Here is a 13,276-nt window from a genome sequence, read left to right as displayed (position 1 = left end):
CATTTTTGACTCATGCCTTTCTTTTTATACTTATTTCTCTCTTTCCTCCTCGCACCCTCTCTCCCTTTCCTCATTTCCTCAAGAACTACAGGACTCCTTCCTCTTTCTTGAACTCACCAAGCCCCCATTTCATGTCTTCCTTGTTGCTCACTTCCTGCTTCATTCGTTCTCTTCCCAAATACCATCCCCTCATGCGTGTCATCCACGGCCATCCTTTTTCTATTACTCTCTAGCCCCTTGCCCTCCTTGATTTTTTTTCATAGTACTTATTAGTACTTATATAGTACACGTCTTTATTCTGTATCTTTTATATTATACTTTAAGCACTTGAAGGCAGAGATTTCATTATTTTGTTCACTTCTACATCCTTAAGACTGGGAAGAGAATCTAATACATAGTTCATGCCTCTGAAGTATTGTTGAATGAATGAATCGATAAAATAAATATATTAATTATCTCAGACCACACTTGTAGGGAAACTTTAATGGAACCTCCAATAATTTCCCACATTTTTTTTTTCTATAGTCCCAAGTGGGAATGAGTGGCATCCTGAAGAAATTTTATTTCTTTATAATTTATTTGGAAAGGCATGGAAATTATGGTGGCTCTAGAATGGCCAATTCAAGGTTGCATAGTTTTGGGATTATTGCTTAGAAAGCAAAATACATATTTTCTGTACAGGTTACCCAGAACTTCCTCATCAATATTAGGGACTTGAGATGGTCCTAGATTCTAGAACCACATGAATATGCATTCTGAACCCTAGACTAATAATTCCAAAGATTGAAAAAAATGTATCTATCAAATGAAGGAAAATATATCATAATTTAGTTATTTGGGAAAATACCTGTTTAAAAGTGCCAAGCTTGTTGCTTCAGATTTTTAGTCTTTGATAACTAATATTGTTTGCAAATTTCCAAGAAGTTGTAATAGTATGTAAGTATCCCCGACTTATTTGATCACAGAACTTGTATCATAGACCATCTTCAGGAATATATGTTCTTTGGTTCAGATTGTAGGGTTCACTTTGCAGGGTGCTATGTCAAAAATAGTTTCAAAAACACCCATATTGTGTGATAAAAGTGTTATAACTTTTACCATTCTTTAATGCTGGTTTATTGGATGTTTCAGAAGTTCTAAAGTAGAATATTTTATACATACATATATATATATATATATGTATATATATACATATATATATATATATATATATATATATATAGAGAGAGAGAGAGAGAGAGAGAGAGAGAGAGAGAGAGAGGGGGTAATATGCAAATTGTCTGTTACGGTGTCACAGTGATGACCGTTCAACAGGCTGCGCACGCATGGAGTACCTCTAGGTCCCTCCTCCCCACCTCCGATCCTGCAGAATCGGCACAGATCCCTCCCGCCTCCCATGGAAGTGGCACGGCTCCCTCCCACCAGTGCTCTCAGGGGCACTGTGGCTCCCGCCGGCTCCCATGGAAACAGTGGCGGCCTATTGCATGTGATATTGTGCACTGGGTCACTAGTATTATTCATAAAGGGTAAATGGAAATTTATTAAATGCCTTTATTCTGCCCTGTCTTGTTTCTTCAGCTTTATTCTCTTTACAAGTTCTATATTCCTGAAGTCAGTCTTTTAGATATTAAACCAAAACAAGAACAAGCCCCCTTTCTTTTTTCTTTCTTTCTTTTTTTTTTTTTTTTGTTAATCCTCACTCAAGGATATTTTTTCCATTGATTTTTAGAGTGGAAGGGAGGGGGAGAGACACATCAATGTGAGAGACACATCAACTGGTTGGCTCCCACATGCGTCGGGGCCTGCAACTCAGGTACATGTTAGATGTGCAGAATAAAATAATACATTTTAATTTGCCTATATTCAAAGTGATTACTAAAAGGTAACTATATCTAATATTTACTGGGAGCTTACATTTTGCAATACTTGGTATTTAAATGTATATCTTATGTTTCTCCTTCATTTCACAATAGTCATTATAATTCAGTAAGGAAAGCACTAATATTTTGTGGGTAAGGGAGCTGAAATTAGAGACATTAAGTAACCGGTCTAAACTTAAGGAACCAGTAACCAAAAAACTCATGTAAATTTTTGGTTAAGACTCTTTTCCTCTTTGAATGGCAATCTGTGTGATAATGTACAATGGCTATATAAGAATATATAACCTGGCATAAATAAACAAATAAAAAGATAAAGAGAAAGCTGTAGAAAATCAGAACTCTGAATTGTCCACATAGGTAAAGTGCTTAGCAATTAATCTGTTGAATACACAGTTTAAGTGAGATGCATAAAATGCATTAATCCTAAAATCAAATACTAAAGGTTGTGGTTGAAACCACTATCATTTATGTTAGTTTAAATAAAAATATGAGCTGTGTAGTGCCTGACAATGGTGATACTTAATACTTGAGAACATGGTTACTCCTGAGAAGTTGTGCCAGTTGCTTAGTGCTGCTTAAATTAATCTGTTTTTCTTTTCCCATTCAATGCACATTTTGAATAAATTACATTTCTTTTATTTTTCAGTTAGCAATAATGACAGCAATGTACAGAATCTATTATCTTCACTCCACCTGAATACCAGATCATTAAGACTTTTAACCAACAGATTTCAGGTCTTTAGTGATTGCTGGGATCACCTCTTTGCAAACACTGGGCTATATGAAGCACACAATATCTCTCTGTATAAAACTCTAATATGCAAATAGACCAAATGGCAGAACAACCAAACAACCAGTCGCTATGACATGACCACCAGGGGGCGCATGCAGAACATGGCAGGCGTTAGCCGTGGCGGGATGGTGGAGCAAGTGAGCGGGGGCGCCAGACCAAGGCAGAGCCCTGGTTGCTGTCATCCGGGTGAGCCTCTGGTGGTTATTGAAAATTCTTTGTTCCTGCATGCTGTGGTTCGGCCTGGAGCTCACATCTGCTGCCAGCACCCACCACTGGCCCCAATCACTCGGTGCCGTCAGCGGGTACGTACGAGTGATGGTTGCTGGCCCTGATCACCCCTGAGGGCTTCTCCACCTCCCCCTGGTCCTGAAGGGTGATTAAAGCAGCAGCCACTGCTCACACCTGCTGCTGGCGCCAGCCCTGCTCACACCTGCTGCTGGCGCCAGCCCTGCTCACACTTGCTGCTGACGCTGGCCCCAATTGCTACACTCAGTCAGCGGATGTGAGCGGGGCTGGTGCCACATCAGCACATGGGAGCGGTGGCAGTGGGAGCGGGGCTGCCAGCAGACAGAGGGCTGGGGGCCGTGGCAGGAGGGGCTGGGCGGGGGCACAGAGGATGGGCTGAAACCTGCCCCTGTGCCCACCACAACCTCTCGGCCCACAGTTCCTTTCAAGGTGCACAAATTTGTGCACTGGACCCCTAGTATTGAAATAAGTAGCAATAGGCAAGGTTGTGATTTCCAATTTCAGTGATGCAACTATATGGAATATTATACATGCAAATTAAAACAGTAAATTATTCTCAAATGAATGCAGAAAGAACACCTATTTTGGGAATTATTACTGCTTAGAAGAAAGAAAATAACTATTACAAGTATTTTTACAAAATACCTTGCATAGGAAGAAGTAATCTAATAGAAGCCAGGAGAAGTGGGTTTTGCTCTAAGCTCCAGCAATTGAAGGGAGGCCAATCCCTTATTTTGTGACTCTTATTTTTTTACATCTTTAAGTAAAAGGGTTAGTTCAGGTTGTCTTTTAAGGGCCAGGTCAACATCCTAGGTTTATAGGAAAAGACAGTCAGAGTGAAAACTAAACTACCCTTGAATAACAACATGAGCACTACATCTTAGGATGATAAAAACAGTAAGGATATTTGGAGTTCATTTCTTGCAAGTTTCCCTTTTACATGAAGGAGAAAAACTGTAACCTAGAAAAGTAGGTGACTTCTGGAGCCGAGTTCTGGGTCAAGCTGTGAAGGAAGGAGAGCCTAGCAGGACTCCTGACTCCGCTTTACAAACGATTTGCCCCAAGGACATTTCCGTGCTCTTTGTCAGGAAGAGGCAGAGCTAAGTGGAATTTACTGTATTCTTTAAACTTAGTAGCATGAGCTTCCTCAGAAAACCAAAAATAGAACTACGGTGTGATTCAGTAAATTCACTACTGGGTAGCTAGCAAGAAGAAAACAAAAACACTAATTCAGAAAGATATATGCATCCTTATGTTCACTGCAGCATTATTCACAATAGCCAAGATATGGAAGCAACATGAGTGTCCATAAATAGAAAAATGAATCAAACTGTTGTTTTTTATGCACACACACACATATATAAAACATATACATCTACACACATACGTACAATGGAATGTTAGTCATAAAAAATGAAACCTTACCATTTGTAAGAATATGGATGGACTTAGAGCAAAATAAGTCAGAGAAAGACCAATAGGTTATGATTTCACTATCTGTGGGAAGGAGTAACTGGGGGAAGGGGAATAAAAGTTACAAACTTCCAGTTACAAAATCAATCAGTCACTGGGATGTAATGTACAGCATAGGGAATATCATCTATAGCATCAAATTGACTTTGTACAGTGACAGATAGTTACTAGATAAATGTGGTGATCACTTCATAAGGTGCATAAACATTGAATAATTATGCTGTACACCTGAAACCTGTGTAATATTGTATGTCAACTATGCTTTAAGAAAAATGGGGGGAAAAATACTAGCATGAGATATTTTTCTTTTCATCCTCACCGCTTCCAATGTCCTTTACATGGTCTAAACTACTGGTAAAATGGGGAAAAGTACAAATGTCACTTTTTTCCTTTGTACTTACTGTACTGTTCTTCTCTGTTTTTATTCTCATATATCCAGGTATCTAAGAATTACTTAGAGAACAATTCAATTGTCATCGGATGCAACCAGCTGCTCCCGGAGGGGATAGGGAAATGGGTGAGTTCTTCCTAAGAATTGTATACAGTTACTCCCTTTTTGGGGTGTGGCTAACTATTGTTCTTTGGATAATACTACACGCTTTGTTTGTCAACTAAAATGGTTTTATATGCTTGCACACAAACTGTTTTAAAACAAGTTGATTTTAAATGTATTTTAACATAAAATAATTACATTACAAAATAGGAAATAGAAGAAAAATGAAACTACTTAGTTGCTATCTTAATAACAAAACTAGGACTACTTGAGTATATTTACTGTAGAAACATTTGAATCACATAATTTTGAATTATTTTTAAACATAACATTATTAAATAATCGGTTCCATGCCACGGAGTCTTTGTAATGATCACTGAGAAATAATAACTGCAGTGTTTTTATTAAAAATAAAGTCTCCGTGAAATGACTCACAATGAAACTAAGAAAATAAAGGTAAAGATCTTACAGTTTGATTTTATGGAATAAACTCTTTTGTATTTAGCAAATATAAACAGTATTTTTCTCTAATGTAGTATATTATTGGATATTAAGTTTTACTTCTAGGAATAGATAATGTTGAATAAGGTTATAAAAGAAAAATTTCACTTAAAAGAAAATTGGAAATCTTACATTAAACAGAATTAATGTTTCAAAAATTCATATTCTTAAATTTTTGGTATAGATTAGTACTATAAGCTTATTAAGTCCTACTATTTTATCGCTCATGCTCCATTGTAGGACATAAAACTGTGATTATTAGCATACTTACTGCACTTCTGGCATTTTCATAATCAATCCCGAGGGTGGTCATGGCTTTCACAATAGCTAGGATAGACTGCAATGTGTTACTGTAAATTACTGCTTTGAATTCCATGCATTCTTGCTCACTGTAACCATTCTTATGGATGATCCTATAATTTAAACATGAAAAGCTTTCATGAGCCAAACAATTGATTTTTTAAAAATACTAAAACATAATAATAATTTGCTTGAATAAAATTAAAGTATATATTTATTGAAAAAGGAAGAATTTTGTCCATATATATGCTAAATCTGAACAATAGTTTTTTGGTTTTTGGATTTTTATTATCATTTGGGTTTAGTACAATATTTTCTTTCTGATTTCCTAATGCTAAATATAAAGACAACTTAGGATTTGCTCTAGATAAAGCACTATTAAAAATGGGAAAATCATGAACACTTTATTTAGAAAGCTTATTTCTTTTCAAGAGAAAAAACACCCAGATTCCCAGGACAAAGTTGCGTAAGTAGTGTTTACACATGGTATCTAGAGGAAAAGAAGTAAGTTAGTATGAAATTCATGTCTTTTCCTCTCACTTAAGACACTAAAAAATAGGAGTGTGTGCTTTCTATTTAGAGCAGTAACAAAGGCCTCTTTTTTTAATGTACGTAATTTCTGGCTGTTAAATTCCTGTCACACTACATGCGTGCCACTGAGTAATCAAAGCTGAAATGCTCAGACATTTAATTTGGCTGAACTCTTCTTTTCCTTCCACTCATTCAATTAGAACTCAAAAATATTACAATAGTTTTAGAAATAGATTTGCCTATTAAAAGCTAAAATCTTTGCGTATGCTAATTACTTTATTGCTTCTTTATTGCATAATGTGTTCTTATTTCTTTTAGTTAGTTTTTCTCTCTCATTGTTTTGGAAATGCTTTGTGCCCATTAGGCATTATTCTGGATGTCATGTTATTAAAGATTTGTGTTGTATCCATTTACCTAGAGACTTTAGCATGGGGGTGGGAAGATCACACTATCTCCCAAGTTATTAAAATCTTTAAATGGATTCTGCAGTGAAAGGGGTAGAGACAGTACCTATATCTCTTCTACTTTTAATATCTTATTGCCAATAATTGCTGTTATTTGTAATGTAAATATGGCCATATTTATCTTGACATATTAAACAATTAAAACAAATTAAGTAGTCAATTAAAGCCTATAGAAAATGCAGTAAAATATTTTTGTGGATATATTAGGAATAAATTTATTAAAGAAATTCCAATTCTTAGTCAAAAATTAAAATTGGAAAATTATTTTAATTATTAAATCAGAATGCCAATTACAAATAGGGGTCATTTAGATTTTCTTCCTGGCACAAGTACTGATCCCTTTCCTTTCACGATTGAAAAAGGAAACATTTATCACAAAGCAAATGACAAAAACAGACTTTAAAAAGTCTAGCTACAGTGGGACTTGAAGTAACTTGTTTTGAGCTGCACAAATGTATTTCTGTGAAAGAGAGCTCTCTGCCTGCAAGTTAATTCCTAGCTCTGTTCAAATTAATAAGCTTTTACTGGGCATTTTCTGTAACATATTATATTATGCACTGAAGAAAATGAATAAATTAAACAAGTCCTTTTTTCCCCCCACCTCCCTGCCGGGAGCCGGTCCATGCTTGCTGTTTCAAGGGACCTGTCTTATATGGCATACTGTTCTTAATATGTTTGCTCACCTTCTTGGCACTATGTGTTTTAACCAAGGTCTCTGAGAAAGGTTGTTTCCCCAGGTAGGGATTTTCCCCTGAAGTTAGGGAGGGAATAAAACCCCTCAACTAAGTGCCAGGCGGGTAATTAATCACTTTAACTACAAACAATCATGTTTAAGCTGCATAATCTTTACTCCCTGGAATGGAGATAAGAAACGCCCTAACCTTTGTAATAGAGATTGATAGGCTTGAATCAACTGGTATAAATACAGTTGTAACAAGACAGAGAGAGACAGAGCTTAGAAGAGAATTCAGAAGACAGAACCTACACGGAGCCTAGAGACAGAAGAACTTCGCTGGAGAGAACATGGCAAAAGATCCTGGACAGAAACTGGCCTCAGAACCTAGAGACAGAACCTAGCGAGAGAACATGGCAAAAGATCCTGGACTGAACCTGACTACAGAAATTGGCAAGAGAACCTGACTAGAACCTGGTGACTGAACCTGGCTGGAGAACCTCAACAGAACCTGGCTGGAGAACCTAGCGAGGGAACATGGACACAGAACCCGGCTGGAGATCCTGACCAGAACTTCGCTGGAGATCCTGAACAGAACTTGGCTGGAGATCCAGACCAGAACTTGGCTGGAGATCCTGGCTAGGCTGCTGATCAACTGAATGCTGTCTCCGTGTCATTCCTTCTTCGCCGACTCCGTCTACGCCTTTGGGGACCCCTGGACCTGCTGGGGTTGGACCCCGGCACCCCCCAAAATATAATCTAGTCACTAGACACATTAATTCAAATTAAAAGATATTAAAAATTAATTCCTCAATCATACCAGCCCCAATAAAGTACTTAATACCTACATGTGGCTAGGACAATGGTTCTCAACCTTCCTAATGCTGCGACCCTTTAATACAGTTTCTCATGTTGTGGTGACCCCAACCACAAAATTATTTTCGTTGCTACTTCATAACTGTAACTTTGCTACTGTTATGAATGGTAATGTAAATATCTGATATGCAGGATGTATTTTCATGGTTACAAATTGAACATAATTAAAGCATAGTGATTAATCACAAAAACAATATGTAATTATATATGTTTTCCGATGGTCTTAGGCGACCCCTGTGAAAGGGTCTTTCGACCCCCAAAGGGGTCGCGACCCACAGGTTGAGAACTGCTGGGCTAGGAGCTACCATGGTGAAGAGTACAGCTATATAACCTCTCTATCACCCTGGAAAGTTTTATTAGAGACTACTGGATTATAGAAAGGGAGAGCATATCTGATTTTTGTACAGTGTGGTTATGTGTAGCAACAACCTCTGCATGGTGCAATGCACTAGAAAAGAAAAAGTGATACATTTTATTGGGAGTAAGGGATCAGGGTAGAAGCAGTGATAAACAGTTGAATTTTCTAGCATAAATAGTTATTTCCAGATAATCAAGAGGAAGAGAATAACCTAAGCAGAAGAATCAGTATGACCAAATATAATGCTCACAGTCATCAAGCTTTCAATATGTGCCACACACTGTTTTAAGTGCTCTATTTGCCTTCTCTTCTCATTTTTTGCAATAAGCTCTTTAAAGTAGGTAAAATTATCATCTAAATTTTGCAGGTAAGAAAAGTAGTCAGATACATTGACTAACTAGCCTTAACTTCATTTATGGTACAACTGGGCAGCAAATGCAATCTGATTTTAGAGCCTATGACCTTAGCCAGTGAACATGTTGACTATTCCTAAAAGACTCTGAGGAGGGAGAGATGGGGCAGAACCAGGAGAAACATTATCTATTCTGTCATTGTTGAACTACAGCTGTTCATGCATTTTATATCTTGGTTTTTCAGTTAACATTAGTATTTTCTTTTATTAAATTTTTTTTCATATACATATAATTTATAATGGACACAAAATCTTAAAGGTGAATAATCCCATGATTTCACAAACTATTTGATTATGTTTAATTTTAATTTAGGGTATTTTATCCTATCTTGTATTTCAATATTTGAAATAAGGTGGATATGTCTCTGTGCATACATTTTTTCATATCTTTTTATATTTAAATTATTGTATTATTAAAAATTCTCAAAAATATGTTTAAAAGGTTAATAATTATTTTATCAACTTATTGTGCATAATTGCCAAAATTATTTCTATAAACTTGCTGTAACAAGTTTACAAGTAGTAATAAGAAATATTATTTCTCAAAACATCACTCTTATTAAGTAATATTACTTTGCAATTATTGTTTGCTAATTTACTAAGATGAGAAACAGCTCATTATTGTTTATTTTTTTATATTAATGAGGTTAAACTAAATATATATGTATATATATTTAATAGATATTTATTTGAATTTTGTCTTATAAACGGTCTGTTCATAGTCTATTCACATTTATATATATTGGCAGCTAATTGTTTTTCTTAACAATTAATAGCTCTTTACATATTATGGTATTCAATTATTTATTATAATTTTTTTCAAATTTTCTATTTTCTCTTTAATTTTATTTATGGTTAAATATATTTAAAAGTTTTAATTTTTATATAGCCCAATGGTCATATCTTTTCTTACTGCACTTTACTTTATAGAGAGTGCAAAAGTAAGAAGGATAAGAGGGATTCAAGCATGGTTATAACCTGCAAGAAAAAAACAGGTGAACATAGTGGTAATATTATAAAGAAATACAAGATGACTGGGTGCAGGGATGGATCTGAGAACCCGAAAGCAATATGAGCAGTGATCTGGAAAAAGGAACTCTGAACTTCAAAGACAGGAGAAAAGGTCAAAAATGTAGTTGCAGATATAGGTGACAGCATTCAAAAGTGGGGTTTAAATATTGGTTGATATGGGAACCAATATGGAACTCACATCACATTACTCAGAAATAAGGAAAAAAACAGTGGTGTAGATTATAGACAATTTCATCATTCATTGGAAACATTCCCTCATGATATGTGCTGAAGAACAAAATCCTTGAACATTTAATTAGAAATGTGCTAAAAATGATTAGCATCTTCTCCTATAGCAGCAATTGTCCTTCAAAATTCTCCAGCAGTGACAGAGCCATGAAATTGCACATATTTATCTCCACCTATCAATTGCCATTTTATTTATTTAGGCATCGCATTCTAGATTCATAGAGTTTTTGTGTTCATTATCTCAGTATTAAGAAATGCAGGTGTACTTATCTATACTAATAAAAGGGTAATATATTAATTAGGGTGGATGTCCTTCGGGACAAAGCCTCAGTGGCTACCAGGGCCCAGGCTCAGGCCAGCAGTGGCAGCAGCAACGGGGTAATGAGGGTGGCGCCTTCCCCTGATCCACCAGGTCACCTCCTGCAGAGGGAGGCCAGACTGAGGCCAAGACAGAGGCGGTTAGGGGCGATCAGGCTGGCAGGGGGCAAGGTAGGGGCAATCTAACTGGCAGGCAGAGGCAGTTAGCCTAAACCGGCAGTCACATCCCCCGAGGGGTCCCAGATTGGAGAGGGTGCAGGTCGGGCTGAGGGACACCCCCCGCCCCCCCGCCCCATGCCCCCTGGCACCAGGCCTCTAATTTCATTATAAAGAGACAAAAGTAAAGAAAATAAATTTAAGTCCACGATAATCATAACTTTAAATATGCATTTTATTCTCAGGTAAGCAAAATACTAATTAGGCTAAAAATAGTTTTCTCCTAAATTCAAATGGATCATTGACTGACATATTTAAAAATCTTTCTGGCTTATGACCACAATATTAAAGTTCTATTTATACTCAGATTAATATATTTATAGTATAACTGCTTTTGGTATTCATCTTGTGAAGATGCAAAATTTAAAAGAAAAGTGAAAATTATAATATTACTGACACAGAAATTGTGATAGCTCTGCTACTATGGGTGATTTGAATCAGCAATCTTCAGGCTTTTTTATTTCATGGCTCACATTAACTAATTATTAAAATTCTGCAGCACACCAAAAAAAGTTGCATTTTTTGCCAATCTTACAAAAAATAGATATAATTTTGATATATTTACAAAGAAATAATAATAATAACCTACCCTTTTTGCTCCAAAGTGACTTTTTTAAAAATTATGTGCTGCCCTGGCCACTGTGGCTCAGTGGTAGAACATCGGCCTGCACACTGAAGGGTTAAAGGTTTGATTCCTGGTCAAGGGCACATACCTGGGTTGTAGGTTCATTCCCTGTTGGAGCACCTGCAGGAGACAACCAATCTATGTTTCTCTCACATCGATGTCTAAATATCCTTGGGTGAGGATTAACAAGAATAAGAAATAAAATAAAATAAAAAATCAGGTGCCTATTCTTGTATATAATGATTTCTGGTACTAAGAATTAACCAATCAAGATGCTATGTTATTATGTGATGTAACCAATATGATGCAACTCTATATTTATGGTTCATACAGGGCATTCACACTGGATAACTATTATGTTGGCTGTTGTTATTTTTATTATTATTATTTGACAATCTAAGGGAAAAGAGGTCAGTGCCCCTGACTAAATAGTCAAGTGTTGCATGTTTTTAAAATTCTTGTGGCACACTAGTGTGCCACAGCACATCTGTTGAAAGTTGCAGATTTAGATTATCAATCACATTTCTCAGAGGTATTTATTTTTAAAATGGTCAAATAGATGGACAGATATTAAATAGTAAACATTTATAATAGTATATACTTACTTCATTTGTTTAACAATAGTACTTTTTCCAGATTCTCCTGCTCCTGAAAAGAAAGATGGGAGTGTTATCAACTGATATATGTACATCAAACTCATATACATATTAAAACCTGTGACATCACTATCTCATGGGTAAATCCTTAACAGACAGCTCTCCTATGTAAAAAGCAGGATAATTTTTCCATTAAGTCTTGAAAGGTATTAGGTGTCTACTTTCCAGTATAGCAGAAGGAAATGAAACCCACCTATATTGATGATAGATCCAGATACAGTTTGGTTTCAAGGTAGAATGTATATTCTGAAGCAAGAATTACATGTCATCAGGAAAAAAATCCTATTATTATATTTGAACATACTTTAGAAAGATTATCTCTTGGCTTTGTATCTTAAAGAAATGGTCCAAACTTTATAGTTTCTAGATCACTCTCATTCTCCCAGAATGTCTCTGCATATATTCTATTGATTAAATAATAACAACGAAAGCCACACACAAAAAAACTAAGCAATAACTTTTTATTTCCAGAAAGCCTATTGTGATTGAAGAAGGGGATTTTGTCTTCATCATCATATTTATGTTGCTACACAGGCACTTTCTCTTCTTTTTAAAGAAAGGAAACAGAAGAGAAACAGTAAATGAATTAAAAGGCCTACAGAGAAGTTGTATTTTAAACAGTAGAATAAATGCAAGGGGACTCAAGAGGACTCATATAAGGATGATTAAAATTATTAACAATACTAGAGGCCTGGTGCACGAACCATGCACCAGTGGGGTCCCTCGGCCTGGTCTGCAGGATCAAGCCAAAACTGGCTCTCCAACATCCCCTGAGGGGTCCCGGATTGCAAGAGGGCACAGGCCAAGTCAAGGGACCCCACTGGTGAACAATCGGAGCCAGGGAGAGACACAGGAGGTTGGCCAGCCGGGGAGGGACCACAGGAGGGCTTGATTGGCCGGACCCCAGCAGCAAGCTAACCTACTGGTCAGAGTGTCTGCCCCCTGGTGGTCAGTGCACATCATAGCAACTGGTCAACTGTCTGCCCCCTGGTGGTCAGTGCACGTCATAGCGCGTGGTTGAGCGGCCTTAGCATATCATTAGCATATTACTCTTTGATTGGTTGAATGGACAACTGGATGACCAGACACTTAGCATATTAGACTTTTATTATATAGGATAAGGATGGCTAACTTAAGAGACCGAAACTGAATTACTCGAGAGTGAAAATGATGAGAGAATTTGATAAAAATTATTATAATA

General features: G+C 36.5%; 1 protein-coding gene across 1 annotated transcript in view; it reads right to left on the bottom strand.

The window, feature by feature from the left end:
• GNAT3 (G protein subunit alpha transducin 3) overlaps positions 1–13,276 on the bottom strand; it is a 47,916-nt gene that overhangs the window by 22,333 nt on the left and 12,307 nt on the right. The window contains exons 2-3 of the mRNA XM_059656171.1: positions 12,025–12,067; positions 5,658–5,799 (exon numbers count right to left, since the gene is read on the bottom strand). Of these exons, the coding sequence (XP_059512154.1) occupies positions 5,658–5,799; positions 12,025–12,067 (185 nt within the window). The remainder of the gene's footprint in view (positions 1–5,657; positions 5,800–12,024; positions 12,068–13,276) is intronic.

The sequence above is a fragment of the Myotis daubentonii genome, chromosome 10 (genome assembly GCF_963259705.1).
Source record: "Myotis daubentonii chromosome 10, mMyoDau2.1, whole genome shotgun sequence".
NCBI classification, from domain to species: Eukaryota; Metazoa; Chordata; class Mammalia; order Chiroptera; family Vespertilionidae; genus Myotis; species Myotis daubentonii.
This window is presented reverse-complemented; position numbering and strand designations above follow the sequence as displayed.